The sequence below is a fragment of the Diorhabda sublineata genome, chromosome 8 (assembly GCF_026230105.1).
Source record: "Diorhabda sublineata isolate icDioSubl1.1 chromosome 8, icDioSubl1.1, whole genome shotgun sequence".
Lineage (NCBI taxonomy): Eukaryota > Metazoa > Arthropoda > Insecta > Coleoptera > Chrysomelidae > Diorhabda > Diorhabda sublineata.
The window spans coordinates 27,012,102-27,034,683 of record NC_079481.1 but is presented as its reverse complement, the minus strand read 5'-3'; the positions used below and the strand labels follow the sequence as shown (position 1 = coordinate 27,034,683).

Below are 22,582 nucleotides of genomic sequence, written 5' to 3'. Positions count from 1 at the left end.
AGAGTTCGATTCGTTTTCTTATAATTCCGAAACGTCCATTTGTTATTTTTTTCTTGATGATTTTCTTGATTTGTTGTCGACGCCACTGTTAATGTGTGAAATATGCAGTTCTCGATTAAAGTTGCAGTGAATGGAGGATAAAATTGGACGTGTGCCGACGTAAATTTAGCCACTGTGGGCGTTTGGCAACCTGCGAATCTTCGGGGAAAAGAAACACAGCGAACGCAACAGATGGACAATTCTTTAACATATCTCATCCTGAAAACAAAAAAAGAAATCTTCGCAACGCTGCGCTGTTATTGTTTGCTTTTGGTTATTCTCAAATAAATCGTCTAAAAATTGTTTTAAATTTAACTTTAGAGAATTGTTTTTTTCTTTTCTCTGCGGTGCTTTCAGTTGACGGCTTATTTTACAGATAATCTGTCAAGTCGTATACTGTCGAATTTTCAATATTTTCATTAATTTTAGTCAATAAAAATCTTAATTTTATCTATTAAATACAAAACTTGGAAGAATAAGTCAGTAACTTTTCATTCTTTTGTGTATAACACAAATTAACAGACATTTTGCGAGTTTTCAACGATTTATAAGCCAATGGGTATCATAATCCCTTGGCTTAATCTTCTTCAAAAATGCAAATGCCTGCTAGGAATTTATATTTGCACCACCACATTCTGGTATAAAAGGAAATGAGAAAGTAAAATCCAATCAGTAACAAACAACCAGGACTATATCCAAATACACAAAGTTTCTTTATATGACATGAATTGTGAAGTGTTCACGAGGAAAAACATATGGAGTGAAATATAAAAACATCTGAAAAAAATCAAACAATCAGTGAATCATTGGCCCCTACCAAAATTAAACTTACGTCTGGGTCATAGCAATTTGACCCATAAAAATCTTCTAACACAGACTGAGTTGCCAGGAGCCTGTGATGTACATTTTAGTGTGAAACATTCACTGAGTGTAAACAATATGAAGTAACAAGAAAGAAGTTAAGAAGACGTCACCTCTTCATGGTTGGAAAATTTTTTACCACCGAGCCAAGCCTGGGAACAAAATCCGAGAGGGCTAAATATGACGAATAGGGTGCATGAAGTAGCAAATCAAACTCTAATCCATTCATTATGGCCATTGAAATAAGGGATGTGTGAGCTGGGGCATTGTCTTGTGAAATAACACCAAATGCTTCAATTCTTCGCTCAAACGTTACAATAACTTCGCATAATCTAGCCGTTGAAAGGCTATGTCTCTGCCTTCGAATGGAACGATCTTCGCCTTCTTTGGAGCCGGTTCTTCCTGTTGAGTCCATTGTTTTAATTGTAATTTTGTTTTGGGAGTGAAGTGATGGACTTACCTTTTATGCGTGGTTCACTATCGATGGCCGCTAAACAAATACTAAACAACGTGGCGTCGTCAAACTTGAAACATATGTTCTATACTGTTTACTATTTAATATAGTGGCATTTTTCTAGCAATTACCGCCATCTCTAGGTCAGGTCAGGCACTTCTAAGACCATACTCGTATATTATTGTTAATATTTGTTTATTTGTAAAATGTACTGTAATGTTATATGTATCTCTTCTGTCACTAATAACTGTAGTAGCTGAAGCGACTGAAAAAAAATTACAAAAAGAAATGATAAACTTAAAATCACTTCAGTTTATTAGTTGTTCAAACGTCACAGTTAATTTTATTAATAAACAAAATGAGAAAATGCAACCAAATTATTTTTATATCATTATTTTGGAGTAGATAGGTGTGGATATTATTACAGTTCAGTTCAAGAACAGATTTGATGCTGGACACTCAGCTACAAACAATTAAATTGTACACTACTTTTAGTAGACTAAAAAGTGTGAGCAGTATTCTGAAAAACTTCATTTTTAAATTTATAAAACAATAGCTTCATCAGTTTTTTTAATCGCCTACTATTGTCAAACAATAATAATAATAATAATAATGATTCCCGAGGCAAATCGTAGTGTATACGATTTTGCTGCATACCTTGGCCGAAAGAACGTACTTTCATCCCTGCTACTAGGGACGAAAATACGTATTCTCGACCGAGGTATGAAGAAAAAAGTTTTTCTCTGTACTTATATTTTGACATTTATTGTTATAGTCGTAGATTAATTATAGTATTCAATTTGCGGTAATGGTCATAGCTCACTTTATCTGCGTAAAGTATGATGACCATAACTGCTAGTAAAAGATTATACTATTATTGTCAACATAAAATTTATTTAGTAGAACTTTTTTTATAGGAAGTTTTATCATATACACTTACAAAATATTTTTTCTTGTGAGGTTAATGAATCTCAACCTTTTTCAATTATTGACATGGATTAAGCTTTCAATGCTTGGTAAACTTTTGAAAACGTCGTTAAGCAGTCTTCATTTCATTTAATTGAAAAAACAATATTGAAATTTGGAGAAGAATTTGAGACTGTACAAAAATTTCATTTAAACTACCAAGAAGAGATTGTACCCATTTTGTATCAGTCATAACATTGCGTACATATATTGGTGAATGCGCACATTGAAAGTTTGGCGGAAGCGCGAGTTTATCAACATTCATAGATGTATACAGGGTGTTTCTATATTCGACCGACAACGCTCTACCACAGAGAGATCTCAATAAATGATATAGGAAATCGAACCGTTACGGGGCCTAGTTGCTGAGATATATATTCAAAATTTTAAATCAAAATCAAAAGTTTGCCATAAATCAGTAACACCTTTAAATTTTCTTGCCAAATTTGGTGACCGATATGCTCCTTAATAAAGTAATATTTTGACATAAGTAAACTTCGCGAATGGCTTTTCGCTAAAGAATATAACTCTCTTAGTGTCCAAACTTGATGTGTAAAAGTCAAATAGAATAAATTTATTATTTCGGTTACTGTAGCTAGGTACGTCGAATTTAAATTATAAATATACATTATTCAACCCGCTACGAATAACAAATTCAATCTCAAATTTTTTCAATGGGAAGTATATACAGGGTCCTTCACGATGAGCTGAATCGATATGTATATGGGAAAGTATTGCCGATGGCGAGCAACGTATAACAAAAGTTAACGTATCAAAAATTAAATTTGCAACGCTTAAACGTCAAGCTATTTTCATTGTTTGTTTGTTTGTTGATATGTTGGCTTTTTATTTGTTCTCTCCAGACAACCGACAATTAAAAACCATGAAGATTTCAGTTTTTTACAAAAACCGTTAATTTGAGATATATGAATTTACTAACGAAGCCCCTTAATTTGATGCGTAGAATCCAATAACAAAGAGAAAAATGAGGGTAGCCATTTGAAAAAATTAAGTTCTCAAAGTTGTTAAATTGGGCACCATTTTCTGAACACCCTGTATAAATTTTTGGCAAGGTTTTCAGAGATTTTGAAAGCTGTAAGTGTTATTTGTCCCAATCCCAAAAATATTAAACCTGACTCATTTAAACTTAGAAATATAGTTTTTTTAGTGGAGGGCTGCATGTGTCCAAAAATTTCTAAAATGTGAAATAATTCAAAAATTGTGCCTCATATAAAGTTGTATTGAAATTTTGAGAAAATAGTTTGAGAAAACTAAAATTATTTTTGCTGAAACCAGCATTTCGGGAAACCCATGCAAGCAAATTTTCAGAACACTAGTCTCAGTACTTTCCCATATGCATTTCGATTCAGCTCGTCGTGAAGGACCCTGTATACGAGCCCCGTCCCATTTCAGTTGGCCCAATTGAAAAAAATTACTAATTATTGCTTTTTCAGCTATTAAAAACCGGCAAATTGTTTCATTTTGAGCACTTTATATTCTCTATAAACATTTCAGATACTTTTACATATGTTATAATTACAAACCAAAAAAAAAAACAAATGTAATCAGAAAAGCTTAAATATTAAAATACTTTTAAAACTTACAATTGCGTAACATCCCCTTTATTTTTAATAACAGCCGTAATTCTTTGAGGCATAGTGTTTATTAAATTCTGGCAGTATTCGGGAGTAAAATCATCCCAAATTTCTTGTAATCTTTCTTTTAATTCCATGACAGTTCTAGCTAGATTTGCACGCAACTGCTTTTTCATTTCATGCCAAAGTGTTTCTATATTGGTGATAAATCTGGACTACTTGAAACCCACTCTAAAAGTGGAATATTGTGGTCTGAGAACCATTTTAAGGCTTTTTTTGTCTTATGGTATGCTGCTCCATCTTGCTGAAAAATAAAGGCTTTCCCAGCAGTTACAGTTACTTCTCTTGTTGGCAACAATGATTCGTCCCACTTTCCCACTCCACTTGCAGATATCGAGCACCACACCATCACAGATGCCGGAAATTTAACTTTCCGCTTCAAACAATCTGAATGAAAAGCTTCATTTTTTTGTCGAATAACTCTACTTTGATCGTCAGCCACACAAACTTCAAAATAAGACTCATCACTCCAATGTATACAGCTCCACTGTTGAAAATTCCAATTTTTATGCTCTTTGGCCCATTTAAGTCTATTTTTCTTCTGGATTTGAGTCAATCATGGCTTTTCCTTGGCCTATGTAGAAAAAATTTAAATTTAGAAAAATGTGCATTAAACTAAGGTATGTATTACTCCAAATTACACTTACACTAGTTGACTATACTTAGCACGTCTGTTTTGTTGAATTATTTTTTTTAACGCTCGTTTATCTTTGTCTGACAATTTCTATTTTCTTGCATACCAGCGTTTAGGGACAATCAAACCATTTGCTTTATACAAGCGAACTATATTTCGAACACTGTATTTTGACATTTTTACAACTTTCTTCTGAGTTCTTTTTCCCATTTTTGAGTGAGTTTATTATGATTAATTGAATTTTTTTATCAATAACTTTTCCTCTACCCATTTAAAAATTATGAAATGAAATTAATGAAATTTTGAACACAATTTTGGAAACAATGAACCTTTTTATATGCATAAAAAACTATTATCTACAAGACCTATCTATTTCCATCATATTAAATATCATTCAAAATATTTGACAATATTGATCCAAAACCTATTTTAGACGTAAAACTAAAAGTTTAAAACATTTAACTAACAGCTACTTTTTGGCATTTTAAGTTTAATAATTTCGAAATTTTCTAAGTGGGCCAACTGAAATGGGACGGGGCTCGTATAGGGTTGTGATATATCGTTTAAACGATTTCCCCATTTTATATTTATTAATGTTATCGTTCCCATGTTTATTACAGCAATGAGAATAAAACAAATCATATGATTACGAAATCGCTACAATACCAACAAAACCTAAAATATAATACAAAATGTGATAATATAAAAAGAACTATGAATGCTAATGAAGTAAATATTCAAAATGTTCACCGCGAACGTCTTTTCGAATTTCCTAATCTTTACTTTACACTTTTAAGTTATTTAAATCAAAAAATTTAGTTTTGTACCCAGTACTCCTTACTTATCCTCATTTAGAAATCTAATTATATAGAATCAGGTAATGGCGCTGGCTATTCTATCTATCCCCTCCTAGTCAAACGATTCAAAAATTGAGGTACTTCCGAACATTGCGTTGGTATTTTGGTGGCGCTCCATCTTGTTGAAATTATATCGCTTTCACTGGAATTGCACTCAATTAAAAATGGACCATTGATATGGTTTCTTACAAACCCTGCCCAAACAGTTACCTTTTGGTGTTCATATGGTCATCTCTTATACAGTAACGATTTTTTTTTAATTTTTAATATGTGCACTATCGATGTCTAATTAATACTGAATGTAGAGGATGTTCAAACTCAACCATCACATCTAATGTAATTTCAATTCAATTAATGTATGATTTTTTTACAGACATCGACAGCTAGTCAACTAGTGAACGATTCACACCAAAAACAGTTAGAACTACATCGTTTACAACAAGAACAACTGTTACAACATCAACAGAAACTACAAGAATTACAAGGTCAGATCACCGCACAATATGCCGCAGGTCCACATCAAGCAGGACTCATGTTCCTACCATTTCTGGAACAACTTCGTGGACTACAACCACCGGCGATCCCTCCTAACGTTTCTAAATCTCCAATGGGTAACCACGTACGTACCAAAATGAACATAGTAATGTTGATAATCAATTGAAATATTATGTATTTACAGATGCTTCCACCTCATCAGGTACCGAACTGGATGTCCGCCACAGCTCATCTCTCGCAAATGCCAAATATCACCGCTCCACCTCAAGAGAAACGATCTCCACCCCCACAACCAACCCCATCACCACCACCACCAACTCCTTCTGATCCCGACGCGCCTCTCAATCTCAGTAAACCGAAATCTTCCAGTTCGGGTTCAGCAAGATCGAGTCCTCAAAGTACACCGGCGGCTCCTATTCAAGATCAGCCAGTCGCAGCGACTGCCCCAAAACTATTACCACCTAATTTGATGATGTCGAGAGCGTTCTTGCCGTATGCCGGACTTCCACCTCAGTTTCCCATGGACAGAAACGTTCAAAATAAAGATATGACGAGTCCAGATAAACAACCACATTTTCCTTTACATATGTATGGGCTGCCTACTCCACCGCATATGGGAGGTGCTAAAGAAGAGAGTATTAAAGAAGAGAGAGATTTTCTCGCTAGTTGCCACTGTAAGTCAACGTTTTCATTATTGTATGACTTTTTTAATTTGTGAAGAATAAAATTTAATACAGATTATTTAGCGTGATTGGTTAATAAAGCAGCAGAATTTTGAGGTACAAATAAGAGGTTCATTCTTATAAGAAACAATTGCAGTTGCTAAAGTTAGGTTAGGTTGCTCTTTTTTATGCAAAAAAGGCACAAAATAGAAATCTGTTGAAACGAATTTTGTTGAACAAAAAGCACTACGACGATAACCACCGTTTGATCGGATTAACCCGAATATGATCTAAATATCGGGTCAAGACCATGGCGTTGAATGACGATGAATCCTTTTTACACTGGTACATTGATGGTAAATGTTTGTTTTGTTTGTTTTTTATAACCTTAAAAGTTATTACTCAAAGACCAAAGGCCACTATGAAGCAACTTATTAAAGTGTTGATGATTCGCGTGAAGTATTTATTCCGAGAGGGAAATATCAGCGACGACGATTATGACACCATACCCACAACCAAGTGGATTGAATTTTTTCATTTGGAAATTAAGACTGATCAGTTTACTGTAGGAAAAAGTAGTCCTTGGTATGGTGAAGATAAAAAAAATCACGACGGAGGTTAAGGCTTATCTACAGAATGTATTTGAACGGAAGAGTTTTTGTTGGTGACGACAATAAACTCATCATCTACTATTATCGATGCTCTTGAAATTTAACACCATAATAACAGTTGTGGAGACGACAGATCTAAAGATAGCTCTAGAGCTGATCTCTAGCTGAAAATAAGTTAGAATGCTGGGTATCTAGATATCTTGTCTATGCACGTCCCAAAACACGTTTCGGTCACTATTAGAATATTTGTGCAGTAGCGGTTTGAAACGAAAATGTTTTTTTCTCGTTCCGAAAACCATGTGTGACGCAAAAAAGCAGCAACGTATCAATCTCAAATTTCTCGTTATATTGAAAAAAACCCGACTGAGTGCTATAAATTGTTGCAAGAGGAATATGGGGACAATTCTCTATCTCGTGCGCGTGTTTTTGAGTGGTGTAAGCGCTTCAGTGGGGGCCGGGAGAGCACCAGCGCCCAGGTCAGCCTGTGACTGTTTCAATTCCGGAAACAGTGACCAAAATCAACCAAATTGTGCGTACAAATCGTCGAATGAGCATCCGAATGATTGCCGAGGATGTAAACGCCGATAAAGAAACGTTTAAAAAAATGTTACACGAGGAATTACACATGACAAAAGTCTGTGCGAAGCTGGTGCCAAAAAATCTGACTCCTTACCAAAAGCTCTTGAATCAACGTGTCTGCTCAGATTTCCTTGAAAGGTTAAAGAAAGATTTGCTTCTTCCACTTTTTTAACTTATAAACCCAATCCCCCGATAGAAGAATTAAAAAAGGCGGAAAAGCTGGAAATATCGTATGAATTCAATTGATAATATCAATTAATCAAACTAAAACTATCCACAGATACGATAATCCATATTAAAATTTATTGCTAAGAACAATAGAAAAAGTTTCAGTTTCAATAAAGGAGTTTGTTGAAAAAAATAATAAAGTCGCATTAACTGCGTATCCAGAGAGCACAACAACTAAAAAACATCATGTAAAGCAAAAAAACTGAGCTAAAAGGTATAAAAACCTCAAAATGACCAAATTCCAACATTTTTGTTTTTGCCATCTTACTATTGCAATGCTAGTTGCATACCCAGTAGTTCTCACTGTAATTAGAAACATAGAAAATAATTTTTTTAAGATATCTTCAAATTTATTTACTTATATCTTGTTTTCGTGGTCAAAGTTATAGTAGAAAATCCGTCTTCTATTTAAATATTACAAATCTCAATGAACAATTCTATAAAATTCACTGGCATGTCAATAAAATTATATAACCTAACGTTGGATTGATTTCAATAAAACAGATCATTTATCACTTACATTGAAAAATATTAATTGTATTTTTGGCATCAGCTCAAGCACTATATAATTCATCTGGTTTTCAAACCAACAATTAAAAAAAAATAAAAGCTCTATTGAGATCAAAGAATGTTTTATTATTTGGAATCTGAAGTGCTGTTTGCAATTATTTACGTAGGAAATATAAATAAACGTATTGTATGCGTATGCCTTTCACTTGATTCTACTATAAATGAAACAGAGCAATAAATTTGAAAATATTGATAATAATTGATTTTAAACTGTTGTTGAGTACGATTCAAAATTGAATCAGGGTAATAATCAAACTAAATAAATTTCTTATTCGACTATCTAGAAGTAAATAATTTTGTTTTAGTATGGGGTACGCCCGACGCTAATTTCAAACTCGAAGCGGACAATGCGGAAAAAGCGAAAATTATACGGCAACAGGCGAAACGCGATAATGAAAATAAACCGCACATTAAAAGACCCATGAACGCCTTTATGGTATGGGCGAAAGACGAAAGGAGGAAAATCCTCAAGGCGTGTCCGGACATGCACAATTCCAATATATCGAAAATCCTTGGAGCGAGATGGAAATCCATGTCGAATTCAGAGAAACAACCTTATTACGAAGAACAGTCTAGACTGTCGAAATTGCATATGGAGAAACATCCTGATTATAGGTATCGACCGAGGCCAAAACGAACTTGTATTGTTGATGGTAAGTATTCATAGTATTATCAATAATTTCCCAAATCTAGCGTTACATTTTATTCGACGAAAATTTGAAAAAAATTAAATAAATAATTGAGAGAGCACTGAAGTAAAAATTAATGACATGATAGGGGACGTAGCGAACAACGTCAGATGTTGGGGCTTTATGAGAGTAGAAAATACGATATATATTAATCTTTGTTTTTTGTAATATATCATTTGAAACTAAAAATACATTACTAAAGTTGTGGATAATAATAAAACAGTAAAAGAGTTTTATTGGCTAATTCTAATTGGACCATCATGTTGAAAATAGGATATCTACGAGCCGAGAATTTCGCAGAGCCAGGAATTTTCTAATAAACCGGGGATTTTTAATTATTTTGAGTGAGCTAATCGGATACATCAAGTTGGTGTTGGTATAGTTCAAAAATATTCTGACTGATCTCGAAAATCGCATCATTAAATCGAAACATGTTGTGCCGCCCTCGTAACTGCACTCTTACGGGCTCAAGTAACTATGGTTACTAGAGCCAAAGCTTGATATACTAATGCCCCATTCTAATTAACTGAAGTTTCCTTATTCCCAATAAGACAGTTTATTGATTGTAAACAGATGCAACAGATGGAAAAAGCAGACATGGCTTTTAGATATATTCTAACGAATCAGATCACTCTGAATAAGATGAAAAACTATTCCAAATTTGAAGAAGTACGAGGATGTATTGATATCTAGTTAGTTTAGATCAGTTCCATGCATAAACAAAATATCGCGTTACCATAGCAACGAACAATAACTTATTAGAAGTGTAAGTGTAAAGTTTGAGATCAAAAAAGTAAACCAGAGCTACGCAATAAATTAAAAGAAAAAAGATGTTGACCGAAATTGTGAAAATCGAAAAATTGGAGTATCGAGCCATCATCAAGTACCTATATTTAAAAGGGTTAAGATGTAAGCAGATTTACGAAGATATGCTTAATACCCTTGGTGGTCAATGTGCTTCGTAAGCAACTGTGAAAAAGTGGACTGCAAACTTCAAAAGAGGTAAATTTTCCATTGAAGATGATGACGGATCGGAAAGGTCAGTTTCTGTGTCAGTCCCCGAAAATATCGAAACGGGCTAAAACGGATATCTGAACCACTGAATATTTTATACGAACGCGTTCATCATATAGTTTACGTCAATTTGGACATGAGAGAAATTGCTGCAAAATGGATCCCCAAATGTTTGAATTTTGACCAAAAGCGTGCTAAGGTAGAAGCATCGCGTTCGATCTGTGCTCGATTTGAAAACGATGTAGACTTCTTAAACCGAATTATTACTATGGTTGAGACTTGGGTACATTTCTACGATCCAGAAACAAAGCAACAATCGATGAATGGCGACATTCTGGTTCTACAAGACCCAAGAAGTTTCGTGTCCAAAATCTGCTGGAAAAGTTCTTGCTTCAGTTTTTTGGGATTGCCATGGAGTAATCATGATTTATTTTTTGGATAAGGATAGAACAATGACTGGAGATTACTATTCGACATTACTCTACAGGAAAAAATTAAAGAGAAAAGACACAGAAAGCTATCCAAAGGTGTTTTGTTTTGCAGGACAACGCCCCTGCACACAAATCTCATGTTACCATGCAAAAAATTCGTGATTTAGGGTTTGAATTACTAGAACACCCCCCTTATTCATCAGATTTGGCTCCTTCTGACTATAATCTCTTTCCTCAACTGAAAAAAAGTTTAAAACGTCGTAAATTTTCTTCCAACAAGAAGGTAATAAAAGCTGGTTTGCAGAGCAAGAAGAAACATTTTTTTAAAGGTCTAGAGACGTTGCAGAATATGTTGAGTAATAAAATGTTTTGACATTGAAATTTTGTTTGGTTCTATAGTAGGCTAATAATGTTTCAATATATCCTCATAATTATGTTTTGGATAGAAATTATCGAAAATAGGTGTTTCAAAAAGTGGTGCTAGTTATTCTAATTTCTTACAACAGCAGAGAGGGTATTTTCGGCCAATAAGGAGATTTTGGTTTAAAATTATAAAGAAGAATCACTTATAGGCCAAAGATCAGTGTACGAAATAATTGGTATACTAAAAAATTTGGATATTTGAAAATTAATTAAATTCTTAAATTCTCTATGAGGAATGCCTACTAAAGATTTGGCGAAGCCTACAAAGACAAAGAATCACAAAAATTGTGGAAAGCTTTAAAGAAAGAACTAGAAAAACTCAAAAAAAAACCTTGAGGTTTCTTAAAAACAGCTTGGAGCACTGCTAGTGGAGCAAGAATTATTTAAAATAAAAAAATAAATAAATAGCTTGGTAGTTTCATTATACTTGTATTTTCTAAAATAAATATGGATCATAATAAAAGTGTAGTGAATTCAAGAAGTTTCAACCGGGAAAATGTGAAAATCAAAGACGGGAATTTGATTTTTACTAAACATCATGTGCATTATTCTTCCATCAAAGTAGTGATTGCGGCATTTGGTTCCGTCCCATTGATAATAACATTTTTGGAGACATGGACCAATGACTCCGATAGCCCGAAAAACTAGTAGTAATTTTCTGTGGATGTAAAGGTGTTTCAACAACAGATTGTTTATTCCAAATGTGACTATTTTGCTTATTAATGGGTACCCTTCAACCAAAAATGGGTTTAATTGGAGAATACAATTTCGAATAGAAATTCAATTCTCCAATTACGTGATTTCCCTCTCATTATCATTCTATTAACTTTATTGGAATATCAAATTTTGTCACGTCTTCTGGCAGGGTTCTTATAACAATGATTACTTCATCGTTGTATTCAAATATTTTTTTTTTATTTCAGGCAAGAAAATGCGTATATCAGAGTACAAAATGTTGATGAGACAACGACGTCAAGAAATGAGACAGTTGTGGTGTCGTGATTCCACGGATATGAATTTTATGCCTCCAAATCCAGATATGTCTCCAGCTACGTCAACGTCGGGTAGACCATCAGTATCTCCAACTATGGGAATGTTGAATGGCGCAGGACCTAGTACAGATACTAGCTACTACTATCCGCACGATAGCACCTCGCCAGAGGCAATGAATTTTTCTCAACAAGATACCAGTATGGCTTACAATTCATCGCCGAGACACGACAATGACTGAGCCTGGTTTAACAGGGACAGATTCCCTCATTGGTATTAAAATTTGGTGTTAGATAAATTTTTGGAGAATATGGAGATAACGGGCAATATTTTAATTTGCGGCAGCTCACATCTTAATTAAAACGTGATCTCAAGATGTATATATCTGTCTTGTGATTACAAAACATGTAAATATTCACTATTTACCATATTAAATGTTCCCGTTGTCTGCAAAGTTTCTTGATGTTAATTTCGAATGAATGTCCGGTTTGGGCATTTTTTGAGTTGAAAAACCTTGTAGGTTTGTATTAATTAAACATAGTTTGTACATTTGATAAAGAAAACAGACACTTGAAAGGCAAGATTCGCCTGTGCCATTTGTGACAAATGAAAAAACAAATACCAAAAGACTTTATTCATACTTACAAATTTTTGGTGTTGTAACTTGTTATGTAGATATATTTAAGAATTTGAAGTTATTTATTTATATCTAGTTATTCTTTTTGTTTTTTTTTTATTTTGTAAATTCTTGTAAAACTTTTTATTACTAGTTTTTTCATTGCATTGCCAAGGTTTTGTTTGTAATGTCCCATATTTTCAGACTTATATAATAAAGTTATCAAAATTCAGTACATTCGTCGTGCCATAATCAACATTTTGACTTACGAGGGCGGTGTAATAAGATGAGTGTCGAGTATTCTTGTAACTGACGACAAACGAAATTGAAACGAAACATTCCGCTATTTGAGTGAACTTTTGCGTCATTACGTAACCACAAATCAACCACAATTCACCACACTCCTAATAGCAGTGAAAATAATAGGTATCTATGCAAAATAAGGGCAGATGCCTTGAAAAAGGTATAACAACGGCCAATATTATGTCAACTTATTGAGTAAATTTCATTGAAAAAGTTTTCTTACATGAGAATAGTACATTGGTTCACATACGAGGTATGGCTATTAAGTAACGAGACTAACTACAGAAAAAGTACGCCCCAAAGGTTAGCAGCTGTCAGCTTGAAGCCTGGAATGTGATGTATACAGTCTTTACACAAACAAGTGTAGCCGTAAGTTCAATTTTTATAGGGGCTGTTTTTTGTTTTGCCCTAAAAAATAGAGCAACGGAGTGTTTTGAAATTTCACAAGAAACTTGGAAAAACTGCAATTATATGATAATTTATCGAATAAATTATATGACAATGAATATTTGTCGCGTCTACGTGTTTTCGAGTGGTTTAAGTGTTTTCAAGATGGCCGAGAAGATTTTGGATCGTCCTTCGGTGCGAATGCAGAGTCTATAGGAATTGACAAAGAATGTGGACGGCAAATTTTACATTAAAATTGTATCATGAAAAAAGCGTGCGTGTGCCTAAAATCCTTAAATTTGAACAACAATAAGCTTGCAAAATATTTGAATTAACATTTTGAATGCGACTGAATCTTGGATCTTGCACTGTGTGACTTCTGCTTCTTTCCCAAGATAAAATTTGCATTATCAATAATAAGATTTGAGAGTTTATTGAAGCTGTGAAAGAAAAAGCGACGCGCGCCCTGAAGGAACTAGCAGAAAAATACTTCTTGCACTGTTTCCAATAATGAAAGGTTTGCATGGAGCGCTGTAGGGATAGAGGAGGGGTATATATTGAAGGTAATAATAAATAGACATAAAATTAAAATAAACTTATATCACCAGTCCTGATTCCTTATTTACAAACTTTATTTTTTTAGAATGTTTGAATAAATTGCACAAAATGTATTAAAATTCGGATTATTCTGTAGCCAATAATATCATCAAAAAGTCACAAATTTATTAACTCGTCCTCGTACACGCAGAATTAAAAATGTAAGTCATAAAATAGGGTCAGACATCCCGTTGAATTTTATTGAAAATCAGAGACTATTGTCAAGTTTTTCCAAAAAAAAATTAAAGGTAAAGATAAGCAGTATTTGCTTCACGTAAAATATTAATTCTAGTCGTTTGATTATGAACAAACTCTGTAAAGATTTTAGCTTTATTAGAGTAATTAAAATGTATTATTTTTTAAGTTAATATTGTATGGTACAAAAAAACTCTAACAATTAGACGACTAGAACTCCCCAAAGGACTTTTCGGAAACTATGAACCCGGATCACGGTCATTGTTATTCGGAAACTGATCAAGTTGAGTAAACGCGATCAGCTGATGGATTATTTAATTTGTCTATGGTTTTTTGAAATTGAAAATTTAGTTATTCCCCTTAATTGGCTGTCTACTATTAATTATATTTGTATTTTTCGCCATATTATGGAAAAATTAACGATCATGTTTTAAATTTGAAATTTCCTCCGAAAATCGACGTTCGTAAACTGTGACCTAAATCTCGTTCTGGGTTAGGATTCGCAATCAGCTGATCGGTGATCTACCCGAACCCGGGATATAGTTTCCAAAAAGTCCCCAAGTAATTTTGGAAAAATTTTATCGTACTAAACATGAAATTATCTAAAAAATATAAGACGGAAAAAAAGATCAAGAAAAACAAACAAGGGTAGATTTTTATATATTCCATCAATTGATGGAGAAAAATATTTGTATTTCTGAGATACAGTATGTCTCCAATAAGTGACTTAAAAAGGATATCTTGTAAAATCTTAATAAAAGTTCAATTTTCATGTGGAAACTTATTCTAGTTACCTTGAAGTGAACAATTATATATATTTATTTAGGTACACAATAATTACCAATTAATTCAGAATTATGTATATCAACCAATTATCGCCATGATCTAATTTACAGTCATACATATTTTTTATAATTAATTATTTCACAGAAAAACTTTTATAAACCTTTGACTCTTTTTCTCTGGTGGTCAAGATTTAATGGGCAATTTCATGTTGACGTTTAGAGCGTCAAATGAAGTTACCTGGGGCGCCATCTTAAATATAAGAGCGTCGAGCGTCAAAACGCTAAAAAACACTTAAATCTACCACCTCTATCAATAGTCTGTCAAACTATGAAAATAAAGGGTGTTTTAAATATAAACATTAATGATGGCGTTACATTTTCAAGCTATATACCTGATTTAAACAGTTGAACAATGTTTATTTTTGACGCTGCATTAATTTAAGACGATGCCCCACGTAACCTCATTCATTGCCCAGTTTTACAATTCAGTGAACACAAAGATGTACCTATATTTTTGACAACTATCAGCTCTAGAAATAAATGTATATAATTCAAGGTCACCTTGTAGAATTATATATTTTACAATTCCGATTATTATAAAAAGATTATTCCAAATCACTTTTTAATCATAAAATAGAAATTTATACAATATTTTCTAAAAAAATTTCATGTTTATGTACGAAATTTTAAAGTGCAATGTAAACTTATACTTTTATTTCTAAACTGTTGATGTTTATATATTTTAATCTAAAAGCCAGTACTTTAAGTAACATTACTTATTTATTTCTCAACAGTTTTATTTTTAATAGAAATATGTACAGTCAGACTCAAAATATGCATCATACATTTAATAGGCTATTTTTCAGAAACCTACAAATATCTATGAAAACCTTTTTTTATTTAAATGTTTGTACAAAGCAAACTAAAAGCTTAAAATTACTAAATTGATTGGTGTTACATAAAATGTTGAATAGTTCCGTTGTTTTTGATCTGAGTTAATTACTTAATTCATGTTTATAAAGCCGGTACCACACGATGCGTCAAATGATTTCAACGTTGGTCGCTGGTACGATTGGACGCATCGTGTGGTTGTAGTACGCATGCCATTCGACGAATGTTTTGATTCCAGCGTTGGCATTGGAACATTGACCATGGAAAATCCGTTTTTTCCCCTGTCAAAAAAGTACCCAACATTGGAACCAACAACTACGCGTACTTCTTGTCCTCTTATGTATGAAAAAACAAAATTGCTAGTATCATCCTGTTTATTTTAAAAGAATTTATATCTGTTGTATGCTGTTCATCACTTTTTTGCTACGTTTACACTTCTTTAGGTAAGGTTTGTTTAGGTTCCAGCTTTCGTTCAATGTTCATCCAAATGTGGAAGATGAATGTTGGCGCAAACGTTGGACGCATCGTGTAGTACCGGCTTAACATTATAGGTTTTTGTAAAGTTGTTTAGTTCTGTTTGATAAACTTTTTAAATATTCATTAGTTATTTTCAATTGTTATTACCTTTAGTGTATCATCAATGGGGATGTTGTGAAGTTTTTTAGAAGGATTTTATTTCATAAATACACACAAAAATTACAATTTCATTAAAAAAGTGACAAATTTTATTAAAACAATACGTATGTGACTATAACTTCACCGACTATAAATAAAACGATAGATCTTGTTGTAATATCACTTTTGAAAGATTTTTCTGTACCTTTGACGCAGATATTCTCTAAGTCATTGTCAAGGATATTTTGGGCAAATATTAAAACGCGTAATATTCTAGGTATTCTTTTCTTTTAGGAGTGACAATTATTTAAAAGTCTTTTGCTGTTACCTGTACCTGTGACGTACTTTTATATTTCTTACTGTACATTTCGGAGGTCCTAATACAGGTATGAATAAAAAGTAGGGATCGTCCAACGGTTTGGAGTGTTGTACACGATTTAACATATCAATAGTCAATACTTTATATTGAAGTATTGCAAAAATATTCTTTTGTTAAAGATTGATAATATATTCGTGTAAAACAATTTTAAAGTATCGTGAGGTATATTTCTACGTGTGTTGATTTGCTTACTACTTCATTATATAATACTTTAGACTCATATGCTATAAACTTTTTTCTATATTCAGTTCTACATGAATTGGGACCTTCGCAATCTAAAGTAACAGCAACAGACATTCTAGGATTGTCAGTCCTAAAAGAAAAGAATACCCAGAATATTACGCGTTTTAATATTTTCTCACAATATCTTTGTCAAAGGGACAGAAAAATCTTTCAAAAGTGATGTTTCAACAAAAATAAGCGCTCAGACTCTAACCCGCAGGTTTCCATATTACTGTCTTACTGCACTCGCACAGATACGTTTTTCGCTCTGGCAGACTGTTGGTGATGGAATTTGGTTCTGGCATTATATATTATTAATTGTTCATGTTAAAATTTGAAGACTGATGAAATGACAAAAATGAATGCTCTCTAAAATTTTATGACTAAAGCTTTACCTAAAATAAATCTAATTTCTTGCCCTCCTTAAGATTTTAGAGTAGTCTACCCCGGCCACACAGGGCTGCCAGAAGTGGCTTCTCATTTTCAGTGGGTATAGAGGATTTACTGTAGAAACTTTCGTGACTTTTGAAATGACCACCTGAATTTTTTTTGTTAATTACTTATAATTTTGAAATCTGATGATTGAGGCTAACTAGTGAATACAGCAATTAATTTTTTGCTCTTCTGACTAGAAATATTTGGTTAGTGTATAAGAGCTCGTAAAAATTTTTCCACTTTTTATAAAATGGAATGCCATATTTTCTATGTCATTTTAAGCGTTAAATATCTCATATATAATGTTTCGACAGTATGGTTTTGAAATAATTTTTCTTCAATAAATCATTTAAAGAATACATAACTAAAATCCTGAAAAATAGCCTATTTAGCTAGATATTATACACATGTTATGTACTTAGATATAAAAAAGTTATTTAGGTATCAAAATATACACATGTATTATTATTTTATTTTTTTTTCACAAACTTTTAGTTTGAAACGTACCTACATACTATTTTTTGTAAAATATTTAAACACAAACTTCTTAAAGATACTTTGTGAATTACTTATTTAATATTTTCAGTTATTAAGTTTGTTATGTGATGTTTTACTTCAAACTATATACTTTGGACTGACAAAAACCCCATGATTTTGTTTCTCATACAATAAGAAACTTAGTTTATATAGCAGAATATGTACAAATGTTTCAAAGAACAAATATTGATCTATGGTTTTATTTTTTGCTACTACTGACTTACAAAGATTGATTGAAGTGGTTAAATAATTGGTTCTTTTCTCTATTATCTCCTTTAAATTCAAATTAAAATGTTTTTCTAGTCAGTATTTTCTAGTAATCAATATAAATTGTTTATTGTTAATATGTTATGATATTAGTTACAAAGGTTTTAGCATTTATGTCTCACTCTTACTTTTCGTTTTTCCTAATGTTTCTCAATTAAAAGTCTACTCTACTTAGCTATATTTCTTCTGTAATCAACATTAAATCTTCTATCCACTTCTCATACATTCATCAAAATTTCTTTTTTGTGCATCCACATTATATATCTACTATTTCCTGTATATCCCTTCATGGTTTGAATTATAATATTATAGGTTTGTTCTTGGTTGCTGCACTGGCAGAACTATTTCATGAAGTGTACACTAAGTGTTCTTTGTAGCAAAACCAGCACTAGTATCACTGTTCTTAGTAGCAGTGCAAGAGAACTAGTTCACCCAGTTCACTGTACTGCTTGCACTGGGTCTAGAGTCAGTTCAGCCAATGCAATGCTAGACAGTAGAATAAGTTTAGTCTGGAAAATCGTTTTCCGTTATTGTTAGTACTGCAAGACCCGAATTAAATTAAATAACCTCAAATAAAACAATCAACAAATGCTCCAGTGCTCTTTGCACTATATCGTCCTTTGTATCCGATCGAACTAGTTCTACTAGTTCTATACATTCATGAACTAGCCTGCACTGGTCCAATTCAGTACAGTTCCAGTGCAGTTACCAAGAACAAACCTCATTTCAACAACTAGGATCAAATATAGATGATGTAATATACAAAATTTGATGAATTTTGAAGTAAAAAAATTCATTAATCCCTCAGCTCAGGTAACCCCATAGGAAACAATATATAAAAGATACGAGGCGGAAGTAATTCTTTTCTAATCTTCAACTGCAATAGTTCAAAAGAAGTTGTTATCTTTCTCATATCAAAAAATTCAGGCAGTTATTTATAATCAGTTGACAGCGTTGAAAGTTTATAATAAAAAAATATGAATTAAAACTAAAAATTAATTTGGAAGTGTTCACTACTTTTTATGGAAATCATATTTATATCAAGGTTTTAGTCTTACATTTCACAGAGACGTATTAGTGTTGATGAAACAAATTGATACAATATTGTCGCATAAATTATGTTCAAAGATTAATTAATTGTAATAAATGAAAGGCATTGAAAACTCAATATAATGTGGAGCGAGGTGTATTCAATTATACACGTAATCATCAATGGCATGATAGCCAAGATACGTTGATACTCGTGTTCATATCTTGACCTGGATTTTAATGGTAACAAATCAGTACTGGCTTGTGCCAGTACATTTTTTAGAACTAACAAGAATCAAAATGACAGGGAATAAAATAATGCCGATAATAAATATATGGAAATGTTAATCATGTTTGGTACTATTACGATGTATTATGATTACTCTGAAAATAAAATGTTCTAAATTCAATTCTTAACCTTTTTTGCGTTGTTTTCAAATAAGTCTAATAGAAAGTATAGTTGATTATGTGTGCTGACTGGATTATTCCTTTTTAGATCTAGTAGACATGCGAAAGCAAGTAGACACGAATTGGATTGACTACCTCGTGTGGTGGTAGTGATGTTTTTAAGCAAAACACGATTTAGTCAGACTATTCGTCGGCCCGACCAAATCATGTAGTCTTTAAAAGCATTCCTCCCATGGCTACTATGAAATTTTCTTCAGCACAAAGTATGCAGTATGAAGTTAGGGTTTTATCAAAACAGAAACATTTCATAAAAAACAAGTTTAATGCTATTATGTTTATTATTTTAGAACATATTCTGTATACACAAACTTGATAGTTGAAATAGAATATTTAACCTGTACTTAAATATGTCTGACAAAGCACCTATGTGACAACTTATGGTAGTAGATATACAATATATAAAAAATTATCGATTAGTTGGAGATTTGTGATACCTAATTATTATTTAAAGGATATATATTGTTTGAACATCTACGAAATACCTTTAAAAGAGATGGTAAATTTTAGATTTTCATAATTTCTCGTGAGAGAAATAAATAGAATGGTTTTACAAAAATTTTATGCATATGGTATTATAATGGTCTTACGAAAGCGAATAATTATATGTATATGTGATAAGAGTACTTGTAAGAATTTTGCCATCTTGACGTATATTTTTTTTAATTTTACTGTACAGTTTATTTTCCATGTCGAAAGTAACCATCTTTTTTATCAAATATATTTTAAATCGATTATGAAACATATTCCTAGATTTTTCTAAAATTGTGCCAAATAATAGAAAGTATGGCAAAGATATATCTTTGCAATCATATATATATTGAATATTCAAAAGTTTTTATTCAATTTAGAACATAATGTACACATAAACAATGATTGCACAAAGTGCATTTCACGATTTTCTTTTTTTTTTAATAATTTGCCGTACTTTTGATACACCTTGTACATTTAAAAATGTAATTTGTGTATGGAAAATTTTGTAATAAATATTCTCTAAATTCTTCGCACAAATTAAGTAATAAAAGGAATTAAAAAATAATTATTAATTACTTTTATCTTACTTTAGTAAATCAATTCAGAAAATAATTTGATTTTGTTAATCTTCTGAATATCTTTTGCCCCGTTTGTGCGACTAATTCAGAACGTTTTGATTATTCCATAATAAATTAGACGGCTAGTGATGAATGTATGTAAATCCCAATATCAATATAAAAGTTAATGTTAAGATTATATCCAAAAAAAATGGCCACAATCTGGAATTATATTATTAGAAGCTAGCTCATTGTTCTTTCCTGTGCCAAATTAAAATAAAGTATATAAAAGGTAAATATTATCGTTTTATTCGAACTTCTCCCAATTAATTAGAACATTGTATACAAATAAAATAAATTTGAGGTTATGTTTAAATGTAATAACGTCCGCGCTTCATCTATAATTGAGGACTCCGCAGCAAGAATGACGCAGCTCCATAAAAGTCGATTTTGAGAAAATAAAAAAAAAACTTTTATACGCCATAGTTTATTAGATACCACTTTTACGTTTTAAACTGCCAAAAGCACGTACCTTAACAATTACAAATACCGAAAATATTCTAAAAATATAATATTTTAAAGCAAATAAAAAGTTGTTTTTTAATGGATCTACGTCATTCTTGCACCAAAACTTCAAAAAGTGTGCGTGTCTGCAATAATGAAAGAGCTAAAATTACATTTGAACGCAAAATTTGTATATATTTATTACATAAACTTTATTCAATGTTACTCATTAAACAAAAACAATGATAATAAGTCATAGAATCTAATACTATTCAATAGTTTGTACGTCGTTGGTCATTTCGACGTCACTACCTGTGTTCCCCTGAGCAAAAGTTAATTTTTCATAGTAAGATAGGTCGTTTTTTGACTTTTTTCAATGGCAATTTTTCTTTATACAGTTGATTTGGTGCCGTATTGGTATCTAACGTAGAACGTTGAATATTGAATGTACTATAGATAGGTACATTACAAAACTCGCTGCACTGGATTCCACTGTTTGCTTCATATAAAATCAGTTTGTATTTGCTTATCGCAAATTTCTGTCTATGCTGGTTGATGACTGTTTTCATAAAAAATGGCTTTAAATAATTTAATTTAAGTCAAAAATCATGTTTTGTTCTACTGGGACCACTTCAAAGTTTCTGCTGCATTTGCCATAATGTGTCATATATTCTTGAGGAGTAAATATTTGGATGGATTATTTCAGAAAATAAATTGAAAAGTGAGTAAGTACTTACCATGTATTTATGGGAAACGTTTCGTTGCCGACCATTTCCTGTCTTAGGACGTTTTCTGGTTACTTCTGACGTACTTATTAGGCCTACAAGGTAAGTATCCTGCATTACTTTCTCGCCAATTTCATTAAATTTATTTAAGATCTGCGTTCTTTCCTGTTCATTAAAGTTTTCGAAACATTTAAATTTGCATTTACAGTCTTCGCCAACCACTCTAGGACCGACCATTTTATTCACACTATTAAGATGTCTTGCTCCAGTAGCCAAAAGTTTCTTTTTCTTATTTCGAACCCACTGCGATTCATTTACAGACTTCTTGTTTGTTTTTCTAACCTCCAAACTATCACTATCACTACTTGATGTGCTACTGTCGGCTGTATCTGCCACATATTCATCACTGGAACCACCACTAAAAGGTTCAGGTTCACTGTC

General features: G+C 32.3%; 1 protein-coding gene across 2 annotated transcripts in view; it reads left to right on the top strand.

Annotated features, from left to right (window-relative positions):
- LOC130447798 (transcription factor SOX-13) overlaps positions 1-21,203 on the top strand; it is a 228,878-nt gene extending 207,675 nt beyond the window's left edge. For both annotated transcript variants that reach the window (XM_056784820.1, XM_056784821.1), the window contains exons 4-7: positions 5,840-6,085; positions 6,146-6,635; positions 8,917-9,264; positions 12,092-21,203. In XM_056784820.1, the coding sequence (XP_056640798.1) occupies positions 5,840-6,085; positions 6,146-6,635; positions 8,917-9,264; positions 12,092-12,399 (1,392 nt within the window). In that variant the 3' untranslated portion in view covers positions 12,400-21,203. The remainder of the gene's footprint in view (positions 1-5,839; positions 6,086-6,145; positions 6,636-8,916; positions 9,265-12,091) is intronic.
- The last annotated feature ends 1,379 nt before the right edge of the window (positions 21,204-22,582 follow it).